The sequence below is a fragment of the Coffea arabica genome, chromosome 11e (genome assembly GCF_036785885.1).
Source record: "Coffea arabica cultivar ET-39 chromosome 11e, Coffea Arabica ET-39 HiFi, whole genome shotgun sequence".
Classification (NCBI taxonomy): Eukaryota; Viridiplantae; Streptophyta; class Magnoliopsida; order Gentianales; family Rubiaceae; genus Coffea; species Coffea arabica.
In genome coordinates this window covers 47,735,355-47,756,521 of record NC_092331.1, presented here as the reverse complement: position 1 = coordinate 47,756,521, position 21,167 = coordinate 47,735,355, and the positions used below count along the sequence as shown (strand labels likewise).

Here is a 21,167-nt window from a genome sequence, read left to right as displayed (position 1 = left end):
AATCTAATACATTTGAGTGCATATCACATTTAGTAACAAGTGAATAACTTATCACTTATTTTTGGGAGTAAGTTTTGTTTAGAAAATTCGGTGTCACTTAATTAATTCAGATATTCAATTTTTAGTTATCAAACACGTCCAAACATGTTAAGATTTGAATATATTAATTTTAAATATTAAATTGGATTATCAAACAGTGATTAAGAAAACTTACGATAAACTTTATTGAAAAAATAAAATAAAATAAAATGAAACGAAGTTCATGAAGGGTATAAAGTCAAAAAAACAAAAGTGGCAAGGGCATTATAGTCTCTTACTAAAAAAGACGAGACAATGGGAGTCCAGATAATAAGAACAGGCAAGTGGTTCGCTGAGTAGCTTGGATTCCAGTTCGCGAGTAGTTTGGTTAATTTACACCGCCAAGAATCAAACAGCCAATTACATGGGTTCGGCAAAATGGCAAACAAAATCATGAAGTACCAAATAGCCATTGTATAGTGGTCCTATCGTCCTGCTGAACTCTCTGTCTTTCCAAATCCTTCAAATCCCTGTACGATGGCATTTCACATCCCAAAATCCATCCCTTCTTCACCAACTCCCTGCACATTTCCCCATCCTTCATTCTTGCCTCACAATCTTCATTACTCTCACTATTACTACCGCACCAGATTCACTCCCATTTCCTGCCGCAAGCTCCTCCGACCACAGCTGCATATTTCCAACAGTTCCAAAAGCGCGAACTCCATTTCCGACGAGGATAGTAAGAACAATAGGCAGGATAGTGTTGAATATGTGGAGGTGTTCGGAATCGGGAGTAGGAAGGATGCCATCCTCGATTTTTGCTTGAATTCTCCATTTCTTTCCCCAGCTCTGCGTTTCTGGTAATATATTTTTCTTCAACTGATTAATTCACTTTTTTCATTTATGCAAATGTATGAAGAAGGCGCTTTCATTGCAGCATGGTGTACAATACTTGATGCAGTAATTTTAATTAAGAGTTGTGTTGTTCTGTTGATGCAGGAATATTGTTGTGAAGGATTCCACAAAGGTTCAATTGCAACAAAGGCTTTCCAACCAAGGTCTGTTCTTTGAACTTAGTGGTCCACTTACTTTAATACATATGCATATAAATTACAGGGAATTTTTTGACTTTTTCGACTCATTGGAAATGATAGAATAACTCCTATTACTTTGTCTTTATTCAATTTTGTGGAAAGGGAGTGAGTGTAAATTCAATGGAAGATAAGGGTTGTTTTGTATGATTTACATCTTTAAAGAAGTTAAGGGAGTTATCTTATATTTGTTAATCTTAATTGGCAGTCTACTCAGGCTGATGATATATGATCTTTGGAGACAAATACACCCCTATCATTCATTCCTGCACTGGACTTTTTGATAATCTAATCATGATAATACCCTGTCTTTCATTCTGATTACAACATTGGATGGGAAAACAGGGTGAATGTAATGTTGTTGAAACATTGGGTAGTTTTACTATATAGTTATGATTATTTAATTCGTGGGGAAGCTGAATTTCTGAAAATGCAGTTGCAGTTAGGGAGCTGATATTGGTGCTCCAATTGGCCATGGCACTTCCCTGGGATTTTCTAATCATATTAAGAGACAGAAAAATTATAATATTGGATTGGTTGAACTTTGAAGTTGTTTTCTTGCATTATTGGAAAGAGTCAGGAAGAGTGCAATTAACACTTGGCAAGTGTGAATATTTAGTCCGTGGCAGCTAATTAGATTATTGGTTAACTTTATCTGCTAATATATATTTATAGTGAATTCGCTGTTCATGATGGCTTGATCCATTGGATTGGCTACATAAATTTACTCTAGACATCTAGCATTTTGTTTGACCTGCTAATGCAAAAGAAAGGTAACAGATAGTGAGTGATGAGACCTTATATTAGTGCTATATCAGCCTCTATAATCGCAGAAGAGCTGAATGACAATAACTTCTGCATGTGAGTTAATTTTCTTTATTCCAAATACTGTTGGAGCTATCCCTACTTGGTTGAATGTGATTCCTAGTTGGGTGTTATTGGCACCATATTTGGCTTTGTAATTTCCTCAGTCTGTAATTTTGTAGATGAACAATGCTATTCCATTGCCACTCAATTAGGTTATAGTTTATGATATGAAAAGTAAACTTATCTTTTATACCAAAAGATTCCTAGAAATGAAATAAGTGGATATTCAACCAAAATGTCATTTCACCTATCTGTTTACTGTCTAGTTTGTTCCACTTTTTTTCTTCAAACAGTTGCAAGTTGGCAGTTTTATTTTCAAATTGTGTTTTCATCAATATAGCTGCTTAAAGAACTATTTTCCAAGTGTTGGCCTATCTCCAAATCCAGCTACCTGCATCACTCCATAAATAGTCTTCAATAAATATTATTACTGGTGTACAGGAACTCTATACCTACTTTCTAAGACTGTTTAGGAAATGTTGATTTGTATGTCTGATTACTGTGGTACACTTCTCATTGTATGACTAATTGAAGTAGTGGATTGCCCAAGCAAAAAGGGGAGCATTAGTAGTATTGTCCTATTTGCTTGTTTGGAGCTTTAAAAATAGAAAGGCCCTTGGTCAGTTAAGAATCAAAGAGTACAGTTGCTGTTTGGTTCGTTGTACTTTGGGTCAATTCAAGAATTACTCCTTGCTGGTTTATTTCACCTATATGCAACGGATTGCAGCTTTTTTTTTTGTTTTTTTCTTTTTAATACGGGAAGTTTGTCCACGTCATATTGCAGTCTTCCTTTCAGAGTGAAAAAGTTCAAATATAAAGAATGGAAAATGCATCTGTTAGGTCTGGTGCTAGGAAATTGACCAACGAGAATAATAGGGTTCTTGACAACTCAATGGAGACAATAACAAAGCAAATAAAATTAACGGAAAAATATAAAATTTTACATGGTTTAGTCGAATTGACCTACGTCCATTGGCGAAGGAGTAGCAGATTTACTATAACAAAAGGAGAGTACAAAAGAGACAGTGCGAAACCTAGAAAAAAATTCAAAAGTTCAACGGCACCTAAAAGTGAAAACACAAAAGAGTCTAAATAACACAAAATGTTTAATGGTTCAAAGTCCGATGACTTGCCCTTTTGGTTTGATACCTAACCAAAACTCCTTTTAGATTGGGACATGGGCTGCCTAAAACTCTCTTGGGCTAGTGCCTATGGCACTTGGTTGGTAAACTCACTTAAATTTACTATATTTATAGCCACCAAGAGGAGAGACTTCTTTGTAAAATTTCTAATGTGAGATACAAAGATAAACTCAACTAATTTCACCTTGGTGTGTATTAGCAAACAAGGTCCACATTCTCCATAAAAATTTCAACGGATCCCAACAGACCACAAAAATTCCAACATATCTCAATAAGTCACCAACGAACCAAGATGCAAAAGGATAACGAATTCCAGTGGACCAAAACTCACAAAAGGTTCAACAGATCCCAACAAGCTAAAAATACGAACATAATAATCTTGCTCCATCTTCTCCTCAAGACCCTCAATGAGCTCGAATGGGTCAAACAGCTCTTCTTCACAAAAAATCCAACTAAACTTCAATGGCTCTTCCTCCACTTTCTGTAGTGCTAAACCGACATGGAATTGATATTAATAGTTTGTTATCGTCATCAAAAACTTAGAGCCTGAAACTTTGATATCGGTTTGTTAGGAATGGTCCCAGAAAATTAACCAATGAGAACAACATGGTTCTTGGCAACTCAATAACGACAATAACAAAGCAAATAAAATAAATAGAAAAGCACAAAATTTTATGGTCCAATTGACCTACGTCCACGGACGAAAAGGTAGCAGATTTACTATAACAAAAACAAAGTACAAAAGAGAGTACGATACCCAACGATACCCTAGGAAATAATTCCAAGGCTCAACGTCATCTAAAACTGAAAACACAAAAGAGTCTAGATAGCACAAAATGCTTGATGGCCCAAAGGCTGATAGCTTGCTCTTTTGGTTTGATGCCAAACTAAAACTCCTTTTAGACTGGGACATGGGTCTTTTAAAACTCTCTTGAGCTGGTGCTCTTAGTACACTTAAACTCACTTAAATCCACCATATTTATAACCTCCTCTGTCGACTATATTTATAACCACCAAGAGGAGAGACTTCTTTATAAAACTCCCGACGTGGGATACAAAGACAAACTCAACAGCATCACATGGAGGATGTGACTTCTAGCTCCCAAGATATTCGTTGGTGGTGTTTTTAGAATTGATTATAAGCTTTAGCCACAACTGACAACATAAGAATTGTATTCAAATCAAGACAGTTATTGCTAACTGAGGAAAATTTCCATCCCCAAATTAATGTCTTCACAAACTCAAAACTAGTATTGCACCATCACAAATTATATCTTAACTAAACAAAGGGCCTGGTCCCATTGCCTTAAAGGAAGCTGTTTCACGATTCTCCTCCTTTTTCCATTTCCATTTCTACCTGCACTTCATCTTTTTTTTTTTCTTTTCATGAAATTTGTGTTGTTGGTGTATTGATTTTTGCTTAGCTCATCTTTAGCAGAACAAAAATGGTCTTTTGTTTTTCAAAAGCTTAAGATAGCATTTTCATGTTATGAGTATCTACTATATTGGACAGAAGAAAATGGGCTTTAGATAACCAACTGCAAAGCTTTCTTGCAAGCCAACAACAAGGTAACAAATAAATAAACTTATCTGAAGGCTTACTGATTGGGCCACCATCTAGAATTAAGTGCCTTATTTGAGCAGTCTGACTTGTAACAATGGTAATTACGACCACTGTCCTATCACTTTTTGCTTATAGAATGGGAATCAAATCGAGTGCATGCAAACTCTGTTTTATAATGCTGCATTCATGCTACAGTAACCTGTTCACCACTGTCCATATCATGTTCTGGTTGCAACCCAGTTAGTCTCTTCTTAATTCACATCCTAGTAATATATGTGTGTGTGTGTGTGTGATGAAGATTAGAGTTAAAGGTTATATTAGCAGAAGCTGAACAGTTTTGTCCTGTATAATCATGTAATAGAGGGCACATACTAATAACACCAAAGTTCACCAAACTGGTAATGGGAAATGCTACACGAATCTAGATGTCTGGAACCCAGAATGGGATCATCATATGCATGTGGATTTCTCCTTAATGAAGGTTTCAATTCCTCTTCTACTTTTTTTCTCCTCCTTTAATTCCCTGACCAAAACATCCCCCCCCAAAGCTTCTCTCTCATGGGCATTCTTTTACACCTTTGCAGATATAAATCCATTAGTGGAGGCTCCAGCCCAATTGCGGCAATGTTCAAAAGCGGTTATACTTGTTTGTACATCCTTTATTCTCATGCTTTTGACTGTTTTGGTATTCACCTTTTATGTCAGTTTGCATATCTGGGCAAACACTTAATTAAATAGGCAAATGAATCCCAACAAAATGCTTGGCTAGATGAGCAATGGCAGTTTCCAATTGTTGTGACGAAATGTCATAATAGCTAAATAGTACAAAACCAATGAGATCTTTAATAGATGAGTCAGAATGGCAAAAAAGTAGAGCTAAATATTTGAATTAGTAAAGAAATAAGTCTGAAGAAGAAAAACAGAAGGTTAAAAATGAGATCATTATGTTGGAAAGGCGATAATTTTTTTCAGAAGTTGTGATGTTCAAATATAGGACAACTGCCTCCAAATCATGCTGTGCTTTACATTTTGGTGGTGCGAAGAAACTTTTCTTTCGAGTCTTCATTGTATTTGAGAATAACGGCAAACTTTACCACACTATGACTAACTTGATCGCCTTCTCTTCTAATAAAGGAGGCACAATCAGAAAAGGAGTTTTCCAGTCTAAAAATATCATCCAAAAGAACATCAAGTAGACAAATGTCTCTATACCTCTTCTGGATCCTGTTTATGATACTCTTGCAGCCAGATTGCAAAATGACATTCTTCCACCATTCTTCAGCTGCCTCATGCTATGCTATCCTCAAGGCCCAAGCTTCTGCAATCTCACCTTTCATTTTCTGATCTAAACAGACTGTCCTTGTATCCACTATCATCCCTGTGAGTTCCTTGCAACTATCACCATGCTTATCTTGTTCTTTGTGGAACTAGTTACGGTGTCTGTGTTGATGTCGATATATCCTGGAGATGGAGTTTGCCAAGTTTTTACTTCATTCCTTGTTGCCTCTGTAGTGTTCACCTGCTGATCTTCATTTTTCTGAGCTTCTGAAAGTTCCCTCAATTCTCCAATTGTTTTGTTGACCAGGATTGGTCCAGTTATTATCTTCAAACTTCATTTCTTGCCTTCCAAATCTGTGAGAGAAAATTTACTGTTAATTGAATATGCTCCATGGCATTAGTTCTTTCTCAGCTTGCTCAAGTTTTTTCAACCACCCAAAAAGCTCCATCTGTAATTTCCATAGGCCAATCCCATTAGATGAGAAAGATTTTCCAAGCCACATGTACATCATTCCTTCAAAAGAAGAGCATATGCTCAGCAGTCTCCACTTGTTCTCTACATCAATTACAAATTCTCTCATATTTACCAGTTCTCTTTCATTGCAGTATTTGGAAATATATTTTTTAAGCATTTCCACAGGAAGTGCTTGAATTCATGCTTCAAGTTCTGGCTACACACAAACTTCCACACGTTAGCTTCTTGTTGGTTGTCGCTGCTCTCACCTTTCACCTGATGTCTTATTGTCTGGTGATGCTGTTGTTGGTTTCCCAAGTAGTGTCTTCTTCCCAGAGTGTACTGGGCCAAGGGGCAGAAGTTCCAGTAAGGACTGTTCCTTCCTCTGAATATGCTTAGTGGTAACTGCTTAATCTATTACATTCCACCTCAGAGAATAGCTCTCCTAACAGTTTGGCATTCAAATTCCTTTTATTAATCGGATCCTTAACAAACACATGGGGACTGTTTGTGGTTGTTGGCAATCTTAATTTGCCTTCATTTTGTTTAGGTAACCACCTGTCTTCCCAAAGTTTAATGCTGCAATTGTCTCCTACCTTTTTCCTTTAGTCCGTTCTCAAACAGACTGATTGAACTGCACTGACTTTGCCAATCTAAGAGGAGGCATTGGGGTTTGCCTTACTTCCAAAGAAGATGGAGTTGGGAGCTATCTTGCTTTTATGACCTTACTGACAAGCAAGTTAGGATTTGTAATAACTTTCCAAACTATTCTATTATGAGAGTACTAAACTGTTGGATGCCCCTGAACCCAATGGTTCTGTGTGCAAGTAAGCATTCAAAGGACTACTACAAGAATTAAAAGGTGACTGATTGGAAACTAAGGATTTTGGTGGTTAGTGACCTCTAGATTGGCATTAAAAAGGATAACGTTTTAAGATTTGAAAAAAGAACTGAAATATTATGACTCTTGAATGGAGATGTGCATACAGTATGAGACAGAAATGCAGTAAGAGATTGTAGCAAATGGTAATGTGAGAAGATTTGGAAATATTACTAGAAAAGGAGGCACTTGAGGATTGACTTTTGAAGAAAATCTGGTCTGTTGGCAGTTTTGCATTTTGGATTTAGTGTAGGTCTCTTTTCTGTTTTAAGTTTGTTTGATAATTAAGGGTAGTTTTGCTTTGTAAATCGGGTCTAACTAGTAGATTAAGATGATAATAAGGTGCTCTGTGCCCTTAAATTATCAGGGGTTGGCTGCAGTAGCTCATTGACAGCAATTATGCAAGGCAAGACTTTAATTGGTGATGTCATTCTGTCCTGTAAAAGTTGTAGCCTGTGCTGCATAGATTCAGGTGTAGGATCTGGTTAAGTTGATTGTACAAGCATCAGTCTTTAACACGTAAAATTTTAGATTGAGGAATATGGATACAAAATTGCTCTAAAATGGATAATGCTACAAGAAGCAACTTAAAGATTTTCTGCAAGTTGATTTATACACCTTTTTCTTGAATCCTCATGTGTAGATCTAGTATCAATAAAAATTCCTTTTTGCCGAATGTCCAATGCAGCAATAGTGCTGAATTTAGATTCCCTACAAAAATCTAAGTCCATTACATGAAAGATTGATGAGGAAAACTCAGAAAGTAAGAGTCCTTTTTGCCAGGGCTTTGGTAAGCAATTTTATTTTCTATTTTTGGCTGTAATTTGATTGAAGTTGATCTATTAATTGTTTTAATCAGAGTAAATTCAGAGCTATTTCCTGAATTTAATGATGTAAAAACTTCAGAGAGTTCTTTAGCATTTGGCTCTGCTGTAGTTTTTAAGCATCCCTGAGTAAGAGCTGGTCTAGTTTTGGGCAGTCTGACAAAGAAACATGTTGAACTTATGATGGAGGAATACTTGATGTAGTTTCTTGATCAGAAGCTGCTTGCAAAATGATCGCACGGATTTCCAGAATGCATTTGTTAAGAAGAAGTTTGCTGCTGCAGCCAGACTTTTGAAGTTTTATTGATTAACATAAATTAAAATAGTAGTCCATCTTGCGACGGAACAATATTTTTTCAGGCATCGTGTCATGTAAATTATTTTTCATTCACCCCTTAGCAACTGATATTTTCATTTTTCATCAATCTTGTTAAAGTTGACATTTGTGAAGAAGCATTATGACGAAAAAGAGAGTTTTATTCACATACTCTCGAGGATGCATTATGTTAGAGAAGTAGTTTTCATACATCTAGTCCTATCGTTCTTCATCTTCTCGATGTTAACCTTAGCAAAGAAGCATCCCACTTTTTCTTAAACATTATGACTATGTGCCTCAACTGCTTAAAACTGGCTCATTTGTGGCATTATTTTCATTTTAGTTGGTTGTTTCCTTGATCCTAGGTGGCTAGTGCTGCTTATGGCACTGAGGATACTGTTGCTCTTGAGATTCTTGGGACAACAAAGTCTGAGAATGGTTTAGTTGTTGGCATTATTTTGAGACCTTTCAGCTTTGAAGGACAGAGACGCCAAGCGGAGGTATAATTTTATTGGTATAATTACTAGTGATCCATATAATGGGATATTGAAGCTTTCAAAGTTTGTAAATAGAATGCTAACTAAGAATGGCTGAAGCAAAAGTTTGCTTTACTTTCTTTTCATTCTTTTGTTGGTCAGAGACACTGTAACATAATTTAGTTAAGACACTGTAACATATTATTTGTATCTAATTCAATTTTGCTCTTTCTGTTACCAGCTTCCATTCTATTGAATAGGGCATATTTTTTTATTTTCTAAAATGCATCTCAGGTGAATCATTTGGTGGGCAAACTTCAAGAGCATGCAAACTTTTACATTGGTAAGCTGTGACCTTTGTGTCATTCACTGACTGTTGGTGGCATTCTGGGTTTTAAACCATAAAAGTTGTATAGACTCTTTATTTATGCCTGTTGATCATAATGGTTGTCACCATTAAATATAACTAATTTCACATTACCCAAACTATATTGTTTGCTTTGCTGAAAAGTTTCTTTGAACACCTAAATATTGTCTTCTGGAGAAATTGTTTTGCTGTTGCTCTCTACTGACTATGTATCATATTGGCCATGGAACTGAAGGTTTTTGTTGAACGTTCTGATTTTATTGAAGGTTCTGATTTTGACTTGTCGTAAACTGAAATTTCCAGTTTTCTTTGCTGCTAATCACCTGCTAAATTTCTTGAGGGCTATTAGGTTGTTTGTCTTGACATGCAGTGATTGACACTGATGCACTTCTAGAAAAGGATTTGGTGACTTTGGATGAAGCTTTAAAGACTTCGAACGACGCGGTTTTAATGGCCATAAATGCCATAACCATTCTCATAGCTGTGAGAAAAACTACTGACTTCTCTTATCTTCAAAACTTCTGCACTGTGCAGGACTTTTGGTGGTTTCGTTATTTACTGATCAATTTGGTTCTACTTATTTTGCATCATTTGACAGGAAAAGAATCTAAAGCTTCAAGAGGTGGCACGTAATGATGCTAAAGAAGTTAAAGTTCAAGAACTTCAAAGGGTGAGTTACCTGAATATCTGCTTTGATCAGTGTAGTTCATTGCCCTTACCCTGCCTAGGCTAGTAAGCTGTGTGATTTATGTTTATGTTTCCTTTTCATACACATGCTACTTTGCCCTGGCAATCCCACTTTTTATCCTTGCTCTGCAAGCCAGATGCTTTCAAGACCTTAATGAGCAAAACAGAAGCTAGAATATAGTCTTATTTCATGGAGATTTTCATTTTGCACTTCTAATTCAAGTTTTAGTTGTCGCCCAAAAAGCTAATGAGACGTTTTGCAGATTTTTGAGGCCTGCCGTGAAGCGAAAATTGGATTTGGAAATGGTTTTAATATCAAGACTTCAGTTCTCAGGGCTGTTTTTGACTGCCCCTTCCTTGGTGTAGGCGTAAAGGTTAGAGCGGACTACATATTCTGCAATCTGAATTGCTTTTTTGTGCATTATTTAGCACTTTTCTGGAGTTCAGTGGCATAGCTGTTAGACATGGCTTAGACGTGTTCCTGGTGCAGGGGCTAAATAAATGAGATGACAAGTTAATCAGTGTATTAATTGGTGGAAGGATTAGTATTAAATTACACATTTCGTTTGATACAAGTTAAATTATTATTCATTTATGAATCATTTAGAAATATGATGATGACTCAAGTTATGCCTCTCTTTGGTTAAGGAAAATTTTCTTTCCCTCTATTCTGAGGGTATATTAAAACAGGCAAATACTCTCCAAATATCACTTGGGAATACCAGGCTAAGAGCAAAGTAGATTCAAATGCAAGATTAATTTTTGAGACAGTTTCAAATTTTCCTTAATTTTGTTGTCTCATATGAGCAGCTAAAGGCATTGTTAGATCAAATAACATGTTTCAAGATGGTAATCTTTGGTTGTGTAGATATAGGACTATTTTAAATGTTTGTTCTGAGCCATTTCCACCATGAAGTGGGAAAGATGAGAAAGTACGTCTAAATTGATCAGAACTTGGCTTCCAAAGTCCCACACACCTGATAACCATTCAGATTCTAGTGGAAAAGGACAATCTTTGGTACGTGTCAGCACCCAAGAGCCGAGGAAAGATGAAGATGCTAAAAGTGGCTAGATAGGTTAATGCTGATTAAGTTTAAGATTATCCTGTTTGATGAGGCTAGTCTGATAGTTTCATCTTGTTTCTGAGCCTGTTGCTATGCTTTTTTTTTTTTGCATTTAAAGCCTGGTTCACCTTGTTAACCTTTGCTTGGGTTATTAGAAATATTTTCCCTCTGCAATTTACTTGATGACATTGCATGTTTGAAGTTTGATTCTTAAGCTTTTTTAAGACAATGCTTTACATCTTCTTTTTATACTTACATGGTATATTAATGCTCAGGATTCCAGTGGCACAATCATCTGCATTCTTGCAAGCTCAGGTGTCATCAGTAACAATGATGCTGGTGCCATTTTCCAAAGTGTTCGTCTAACTACTGAGTGCAAGGGGGAAATTATAATGTCTATAGTCCATGACTCCAAACTCGAGTCCAATTTAATTAGAACTACAATAATAGCATTTGGGTAAGGTTTCTTTCCCAGTTTTTTGCCCTAGTGCAATGGTGAACTCTTTGCATTCTAATTATGGATCTATTCATTTAATCTACTTTCTTTTTTAACTGAAGTTGTCACTGGTCCAGGAACTCAGTTTGATGCATCACTCTCATTCCCCTTTCTCCACTCCTCATGTTGCACATCCTGTTGTTAAGCGTTGTTCAAGCCAATTTTCTATGTCAAGCATAATTGCAAAGAGATGTTTTGAGATTCTATGCTTTGGAAGGACCAGATTTTAGAGTATTTTTCTCTTTCAGTTATTAAAGTCGTTACTAGTGTCCTTTTCCGAAGTAGTTATATGGTGTCAAGCATACAGAGGTTCTTCTAAATATAGTTTTTTCTTCTAGTCTTCTCGTATTTCCCCAACTAGGCAAATCAGCCTTTGGGTTTTTGGGAAAATCCTGCTTTCCACATAAGAAGCCAATCAACGAGTCATAATGTAGTCTTGAGTAGGATTGCTGTTCCAATGAAATAGCATTGGGGGCTATTCTTAAATCATCTGCTCACATCTTTGACATAAACATTCATATGATTGAATGCTTACACCTCTAAATGAACTTACTTGTACTGTGGTGAAGTTTTTGAACATTTTAAGGTTGAAGTGACTAATTGTGGATTTTATACTTCTTTGCATACCACTGATGTGCTTTTATGACCAAATCTTGCCAAATTTTTTAAAATATTATTTATTGTTTGCTGTGGGTATTTTCATTGTTCTTTCATTCCTTATTTGAAATAATGCCTCATTTCCTCTTCAAAATTTGTGATGGTCAAATACTGTTGTACAGTTGGAATGGACATGACATTGTTGTTTGATAACAAGAAGTCTTGGCACCCAATACTATTCATATCTCTTCCAATTAGAAGTCTTATGTCATCTATGTTATTGGTGTTTTCAAGCTGAGTATCTTCTTGTTACAGTTGTACTGGACATCAATCCACTAAGAAGATGGGATTTTTATCAAGACTGGCCCAACAGTTTCCTTTCATCTTCAATATCTTGAAGAACCAATCACCAGAACCTCAGAGAACCACTGAAGCCAATTTATCCGAGCCTCAGCATTTTTCTGGAGTGACATTTTCTCAAGAGCATGATTATATGCTAGATAAAGGTTCCCTTGATGATACTTCTGATGCTTCAAGTGCCTACAGAAGAGAAGTTGAACCATCGTTTAATAGTAGTGATAGAGATTCATCTTCTTTAAGGTATTTTCACTTCCTCATCCTTGCTTTGATCACATTTATATGCTTGCATTATGTCACTGACATTTATACAAATGTTCCAAGTTTTCTTTCCAGGAACTACAATCTCTCTCATGAACAAGTTGGTGTTGAATTTGCTGATTCTGACTCATTTTCTCTTGCAAACATGCCAGATGCTGAAGGTAGGTTATTTGCTTCTCATTGTCTTACATCACAACGTGCTTTTCATTATGTTTTGTAATCTCACTCTGTAAAAATCATTGAAATAACCAGTGTGGTTACAACAAGCATATATGAGCATCCAATCTTTACTAGAGTTGAAGTAATAGTGGTGTTGATGCACTTACACAGGAGCGCCTACTTTTAGGGAGGAGCTGCTTATTAGATACCGCCTGGGGGCAGATGATCAGAAGACACAAGAGTGGACCCAAGAGTTGGCTGGAGATACAGAAACCACTCTAACAGTTGATAGTGTCAGCGTCTTCAGACTTCCTGTTGGTGTTAAACATTTGGAACAGGCAGAAGAATATCCAGCACACACTAAGCATCTGAAAAGATGGACAAGGGAGGACAGCAGGAAAGCTCAGGTTGATACTGCTACAAGTGTGTCTCGGGATGCGATGGGTGACAGGGGCTTCGAAGCTACAATAAACTTCAATAATTTCTCAAAAACTAGAAAAGGAAATTCGACCAATGATTCCAATAAGCCAGGAGTTCTTTCCAATCGGGCAGCATCAATGCTGGTAAAATCCAAAGACTTATAGCAGTTTAACATACTTTATAAGAAGCCATAGTCATAGAAAGTCTTATTTGTGTTTTTGTGCTCCTAAGATTAATGTGGAGTTATTTTATCTTCAACTTGTATGACTGGGAAAAATGCTACTTGGTTAATTTGCATTTTCTTTCCTTGTTAGGAAAAACAAGATTGTTGGTTTTTGTTAGGAAAAACAAGAACTTGTACATACTGCATTACTGGCTTCCAGTTTTATGAGTGATTATTGGCAATACCTTTCTATGAAGAAGATCTACCCCACTGGTTTATGTTCTTTCCCCTTTGACTATAAGACTTCTTTTTAACCAAGTGCACTTCAAAGAATTACCCAGCCAAAATGTTAATCTACCTAGTTCAAGCATTATTAAGTACAAAACAAGTTTTTTTTTTTTCCATTTCTATTCATTCAAGTAAAATGTTCTCTACATTCGTGCATGTGGTTTCTGCCAATTGACTCGTACAGTAGGAAAATCTTTATTGTCTAGATGAAGCATGAAAGGAGCGTCACAAGGCATTAATTAGAAGTTTCTGTTGAAAGAAACGATAGTTTTTTGTTCTTGTTCTTGACTAACAACTGCTGCAGAATCAAATCAAATCTTAATATTTTTTTTTTATTGTTTAGTTTGTCTTCAGTTAAAAATGTGTTGTGTAGCTGGTGTACATGTGCTAGGCATGTGGCCCACTAAGAATATTTTGGTCATTTTTGCCACTTCAGGACAACCATGTCTTTGGGGCCCTATATGTAGACATCTTATGTACTGCAGCGAGCAGTTTTTGATATCGAATATTTCCTAAAGTTTTATCAGCTTTCTCGGGCTTCATACAAGCCTAGAAGCTTTTCTCCTTCAATTTGTGATTTCCCTTCATTAATTCCTTGTGTTTTAGGGCTGCTACCTAAATTTCCTCTTAGCTTTATGCATCAAATACATAACGTTGCTTTTCTTCATGAGACACTGAATTTAAAGATGTATAAAATATGATATGCAGCATTCTGCATAATGAATACGGTAAAATGGATGTCAAGTGAATATTGTGTCAAAGGTTATGTGCAAAGACTTGTGTTTGTGAAGATACAATCCAGCTTCAATGCAGTGAATATGTGTTTAGAGTGCTTACCCTTCAAAAGTCTTATGTTTTGTCCATGTAATGCTGGACTTTTGTATATCCTACACATGCATTTTAGTTCTCTGCCTATAACAGCTAAATCAGCTACTTGAGAATTTTGAAAGTTCCTTACTTTCACATCGAGAAGATTTTTCTTCTGATATACTGCAATCAAATGTGATAAGAATCATCCTGATGTAAGGTCCATCTTAGTAAGATGGAGGGATGTCTGGAATTATAGAGAGATGGGACCATAATGTGGGTTGGGTTTTTGGTCAAACCACATTGGATTACTGCAGTATAAGTTCTCTTCTTTGTGTGTTTTTCTTGTTTAATTGACACAGTTGTTTTTGGGATTTTCCTTTTTGTACTCAATTACAAACCGAATAAAACAAAGAATCTGCTACTTTACCCCTCCCCTCACCGCCCCCACCCCTCCAAAAATAAATTGACGTAAAATGGAATCAAAACTTCTGCTTTTTGGGTTGAATAAGATGACTTTAGATGCAACAGTGAGATTCAAGAGGACAGAAATAACCTTCAGGCATAGGCAGGAGCAATGCAGAATTTGCTGGAAGAATCCTCAATCCTGGTCCGTCTTTTGGGGCCTTTTGCATGCCTTTGACCTTTAGTGTTAAATACTAAAATGGCTTCTATAATAGCAAAATGGCTTCTGTAGGATGTTTTTTGAGGCAGAATTTGAAATTTTGATTTGTTTATTTGGGGTAAGTTCAGAAAGTAAGTTGATATAGCTTGACAATTTGGGAGATTGACATTGTTAAACATCTAAAAGTAGCAAGTGTGACAATGATAGCGAGACGAGGAAATGTTGTGCCTAAACCAATGATTCAAGATTGAAAGATTGGTCTAGTAGAAGAGTTTCGGTGACCATTATGCTGGTGCAGATTTATGGAGAAACAGACTTTAGAAGTAGAGAATAATGCTGAAATCAGAAGGAAAGAGGAAGAAGTAGAAGATAAGACAGGAGTTAACTTGTAGAAGTATTACTTAACATATAAGCTGCCCAAATGAACTGATGATGAGGGGAGGTCTGTTGTGAGAGGTTCTTCTCTCTTCCTGCTGCTGGTCCTAGCCTTTCCTGGAAACTCCATAAGTTTTCTACTTTTATCCTTAGCATGTTCCTTACCAAGGTTCTCCTACTTTAAGTAGAACTAGATGCCTAAAGGTTAACCTGGAGTCTGAAAATTTCACTTGAACAGCCTGGGAATAAAACCCACAAGCGTAACTACTACAGTTCCTTAAAAGAAAAGGAAAAATAACCCTTTGGCTAAATCCTATTTTTATAGAGTAGAATCTTGCCAACATGGAGAGAACCAGAACGGTTACTTTGAGGGGGCGAATTTCACACACATAAACTTTGATGCCGGTACAAAATTTTTTAAACTTTTTTGAGGCAGCAAACGTTTCAATTTACAAAAGAATATCTTAAAATATTTCATGGAGGGGGGAAACATTAATTTGGAGAATTTGGGGCAGTGTCCCTTCCTGCCCCCCATTCCCTCTAGTTCTGTCTGTGCCTTTCAAATTCAAGTTTCTTCTCTTAAAACTGGTCAGTCTCCTTGTTTTCTGTCAGTTCAACAGGGAATAAGCTTATTTCTACTCAACCGTCTATTCTCCATGTTTTTATTCAAGTGCATGGATCACCATTTTTGTACTAGTGTACAACAGACCATCCAGCAAAGTGCATGGTTTATTAGCAGAGTTGGCAAATTACCTTTGGGTTAATGCATCTTATTCAATTTGGGATGATGCAATATACTAATAAAGCTGGTACTGCAGGATAGTTCCTTGGTTGGCAAATTACCTTTTTAGTTTTTTCTTTTTCTTCCCTAGTTCTTTTGGACTGAAAGTAATCTTTTTTAAGTAGGTCCTTCGAGTGGTGGAGGGGATAGAATCTTAGTGACTGTTGAGCTTCTATCTCATTTTTCACTTTTCTTACTGTCTGACTTTGAATAGGAAGCAGAACGAGATTTACCAAACAAGAAGTGGAATCCTGTACTGCAAATGAAATATAGAGGAGGAATATACCATGGCCGCATCCAAGGAGGACTTCCAGAAGGAAAGGTACTCGACAATTCTTTGAAGGGCTAGAAAATCTCCTTTCAGAGATACTCGTTCTATTAAAATGACAGAATTGCAAATGTAAATTTTCAGGGCCGTCTTTCTCTTGGAGATGGAAGCATATATGAAGGCATGTGGCGTTATGGTAAGAGATCTGGTCCAGGTACATTCTACTTCAAAAATGGTGACATTTACCAAGGATCATGGAGGGATGATGTCATGCATGGAAAGGTATGAGCGTTACTATTCTGTCCTTCATTGAATTTTTACTTGTCATTTAATGTCATAGAGCTAGCCTAAGTCTTTGTATTGCTTGCTGGGATATTGTTTCGTCTTCTGTTCTGGTTTTTTCTTGAGTGTATTCTTGTAAATTGTCCAAGTATTGTGTTGTCCTGAGAGAAGAATACTATTCTCGAGCTCTATTATTAGAGCACATGCATGAGCATGTGTCTATTATCACACTGAAGCTTTTGGAAAAAGCACTTTGACTTTTTTTCCTATGTTTTAACGAAGACAACTACTTCTGTCACTTTGACCTTGAGATCATTGTATTACTGTAGGGTTGGTTCTATTTCCGCACCGGGGACCGATGGTTTGTAAATTTCTGGAAGGGTAAGGCAAATGGGGAAGGGCGATTCTACTCAAAGCTCGGTGATGTGTTCTTTGGTCACTTCAAAGATGGATGGCGACATGGCCACTTTCTTTGTATTGGCATAGATGGAACAAGGTCTGTTTTATTCAAACTGCTGTAGTGCACACTCTATGTTGTCTGTTACATGCTTTGGTTGTACTCCATGCGTCTTTCAATATTTCTAAAATATTCAAGAGCAATGAAAACTTTATGTGGTTAATACAGAAAGTGGGAATGTTGTTCTGAAAATCTCTGCAATGATACTAAGATCTTAGCATACACATGGTGGTGATTTTTATCTTGAATTACCTGAAGAATATGCACCTTTTGGTTCAAATCTATGTGGTGTGGTCGCAAGAATTTCACTGCCTGCTTTTCTAAGGGATACCTTATAAAATGTTCTAAATAATATCTATTATATGTAGATCACATTGAAAAGTGAGCACTCAGGTTTGTAACATTTTAACATTGCAATCACAGATTAGCAGATTCAATGCTACATTTGCAAGTGAGTTTTATAGAATGCAATAGAGATGCCATATTAACTTACATGTCTTTCATGACCCCAACCTAAAAAAAGACATCAAGAAAATAAGGATTCAAATGAGACCCAACTGGATGGATAAACTATAATTTCTTCTAGCTTCCTGCTATATATGTGGTTTAGGGATTATGACTGTGGATGACAGCAACTCTTCATGATCAATTTTTAGAGTTAAGAGATACAATTGTTGATATTTTCTTCATCAGGTGTGCAGTCATCAATTGTTTCTTGTGGAAACCCATATTTTTCACGTGAAGCATCTAGAGATTTGTATCGTAAAACGTTAAAGGATTCTTCTTTCAATCTATGACAGCTAAAATCTTATCGGAGAATGCATTTTTTGGGTCTAAAAGTACAGAGGAATGCCTAAAGGAATAAACACTTTGAGAACCTTCAATTGAACTCTACTAGCATAACTTGAGCTTGTGACTTCTCTTTCCTTATCTATTCCTCCGCATTTGTCATGCGGTAAATACACATTTGTATCAAGCTAGACTCTTCATTAGCTTACAATGATGTTTATGATACCTTCAAAAATTCCCTTCCTCGTCCATATGACTTCTGTTATTATGTTAATGAATGCCAATTTGCCTTTGAGCAAAGAATGCTTTTTTATTTTCACTGTTTCCAATCTTAGTGAACTTCTTTTGATGAGGAAAAAGAAAATTTCAATAGTGAATGACACAATAATCTATTGAGTTTAGATTCACCGGTTGTTGAAATTCATAGATTTTGAACTATTGTGCTTCAAAATAATTGGAATCATACTTCAAGATATGGCTTTTCTAGATTTCATTGATTTATTCATAATACACACAATCTGTGCAGATCTCGTGAGGTTTGGGAACAAGGTGTTCTTGGAAGCCGTGAGCAGTTGGATTCTGATGCTGATGTTGCTTAAGCTCTTTAGAGATGTAATTCAAGTTTGTATTATTCAGCCAAAGGTTTTTCTCTTTGACTCTCCTGAAAGCTCAATATGGTAAAACAATAGAGGATGCCGGACCAGCCTTTCAGTTAGAGCAAATACTGGGACCAGCTGCCTTGTAAATGTTGCACAGATCTTGTTTAGTTTCTTAGCCTGTCTTGCCAACATGTATAGGTGTCCCATTCAATTGTCAACCATTTGTATATATATATATACCTCTGACAGTATGCAAAAGGAAAATTTAGCGTTTCATGGGGATGCATTTTTAACGTATGTTGTGATGATTTCAACCTAGAGAGAACATTGGTGCACTCGTGCAGATTTTGAAGTTGGGTCATTGTTGCAGATAGTACCTTGCTTCAGCTCTGCTTCCTTTATTTTGTTGGAAATCTATTGTTGCATTCTTAGATGAAGGATTATCAATTAGGGCTCCCTAGGATTAGGAATTTTTGCATTTGCTTCAAGGTCCACTACCGTATTAATTTCCCCAGGTTTCTCGTCAGTGTTTGAACTGTTGCCACCCGTATTATCTGTGTTTGAAACTGCTCGAGTTGTTGTATTATGTTCCCTTTAATCAAGACTAATTTCTTTAGACAAAGTGTGAATCATATGGTTTCGATTGCAATTTAATTTAGATAAAAGCATATATACTACTGAGAAGAAGCAATACTAAATTGTTGTTGGCTGATCTTGAAAATTTACTGGTAGCAGAAATCCAGAATTGCATGGTTCCGTCAACTATTTTGGCATCACATTTGAAGTGGATATAATCTTTCGTCGGTAATGCATAGAAAAATTGCTTATATGATAGATAATCAAGGAATCTTTGTTCGGCCGAGCATGATTTTCGAATTTAAAAGCTTTTTTTGTTTCTGAATTATGGTACAACTTTTTCATTTTTTTTTTTCCCTTCAACATGACAAGAACGAAGTTTGTATCACACAGCTTACAAAAGTAGAAACCAATTTTTAGCTTAATCAGATTACTTCACTCTCCCAATTACGAGACCGTCTCTCTAAATTGATGGGCGCATCTCCTGTGTAAGAGGTTTCAAATTTCAAACGTCATCCCAAACACCCGCCTGCTCTAATCAAATCCAAAACCCACGAGAATAACCAAAAATTCTACAAAATGATATGTTTTGTACCATTTTGGTATAAAGGCAAAATTAATGGTTAGGAGGAAGACAGCACAACAAACACTCAATTATAGGTCGTTTTTGAGGAGAGATGAATCCCAGTTGAAGAAAGAAATTGGTACAAGTAAACAAACAAACAGGGTCTGCTTATAAAAGTTGCCTTGTCTTATACAATGCTATTGAATAATCTAGGCCCACTTGTAAAAATAGTCTTATCTAATACAATACTCGTTAACCTACGTTGTTAATGAGTTACAAAAAAGAAAGCATGAAATTATTTTTTTATTATAAGAAAAGCATAAAAAATATGTGTATATGCATTAACCATTAAAAATTAATATTACAAAATAATGGAAGGCCAAATAAAATAAAATGTTTTGGCTATTAAGAAAATGGCCAAAATTTAGATAGATCCGATCTTTAAAAATTCAATAACCCACATTGTGTCACACCATTTGATGAGATAATATGGCACAATTTGGACTATTAAATCTTTAAAAATTGGGTCTAACCCGGTATGAGTCTAAAGAAAGGAAAGGTGAACTTTATAAAGGGTCAATCTAATGAGGAGTGCCCAAATAAGATGTAATTCAAGTATTAAATTTCATGAAAAGTAAAATTTATTAGAAAAAGTACTTAAATGCGAAAGAGCATAATAATGGTTAACATACATTCACATAGCAAGTTGAGTGTGATTGAAGTGTTTAACAAGTGTTATTAGCAAAATCCATTTATAAATAATTATTAGGTTTTACATATATAGTGAAGCATTTATAAATTAATAACATTTAATAAATAATAATTTTTCGATCCCGACTTGAACTAATCAACTAAATTAATAATTTTATTGAAAACCTTATATAACCCTTTGATCCCATTCATATCATAAATTAATAATGCACTAAAATTACATCTCATTTTTCTGAAACATAAGTCTATTGCTGTTTGTTTTATCCTGAAATTTAAATCTATCCAAACCTCATTCCTAATTTTCCTTATTGTATCTAAATGTTTTGGACATGAATTCTTATATTGCAATAAATTATGAAGAGTTAATAATGCTTTAAGTGCTTCTTTTTTTGTAATAGGCTCCATAGTTACTGTATCATCTCTAACTTTCATCATTAGCATGATTTTGAGTAATGTCAGCAATAATATCTTTTAAACTGGAGACCTCTAAACTTGTTTCATTTTCATCATCTGGATAATCAATAGGTAATTTACATATTTAGACTTTGAACATCTTTTTA

The 21,167-nt window shown here is 35.8% G+C and overlaps 1 protein-coding gene across 5 annotated transcripts; it reads left to right on the top strand.

The window, feature by feature from the left end:
- The first annotated feature begins 377 nt into the window (after positions 1-377).
- On the top strand, positions 378-19,031 carry LOC113705070 (protein ACCUMULATION AND REPLICATION OF CHLOROPLASTS 3, chloroplastic). 5 transcript variants are annotated; one of them, XM_072072381.1, is made up of 16 exons: positions 378-881; positions 1,021-1,079; positions 5,270-5,331; positions 8,803-8,937; positions 9,208-9,256; positions 9,675-9,763; positions 9,879-9,950; positions 10,231-10,341; positions 11,307-11,488; positions 12,440-12,724; positions 12,806-12,903; positions 13,073-13,464; positions 16,575-16,682; positions 16,773-16,910; positions 17,240-17,406; positions 18,683-19,031. In XM_072072381.1, exons 1-16 carry the CDS (start codon positions 556-558, stop codon positions 18,753-18,755), a joined length of 2,346 nt encoding a protein of 781 aa, XP_071928482.1. In that variant the 5' UTR covers positions 378-555; the 3' UTR covers positions 18,756-19,031. The 5 variants fall into 5 exon arrangements, with proteins under 5 accessions (XP_071928482.1, XP_071928481.1, XP_071928480.1 ...); XM_072072380.1 differs by having other exon boundaries at positions 9,651-9,763; positions 12,818-12,903; XM_072072379.1 differs by having other exon boundaries at positions 9,651-9,763.
- The last annotated feature ends 2,136 nt before the right edge of the window (positions 19,032-21,167 follow it).

Bases quoted from the DNA above. Each gene is read 5' to 3' on its own strand.
- LOC113705070 (XM_072072379.1), top strand. From the start codon at position 556: ATGGCATTTCACATCCCAAAATCCATCCCTTCTTCACCAACTCCCTGC. The intron at 1,080-5,269 runs GTCTGTTCTTTG...ACACCTTTGCAG, and splicing joins ACAAAGGCTTTCCAACCAAG to ATATAAATCCATTAGTGGAG. The intron at 8,938-9,207 runs GTATAATTTTAT...AATGCATCTCAG, and splicing joins GACAGAGACGCCAAGCGGAG to GTGAATCATTTGGTGGGCAA.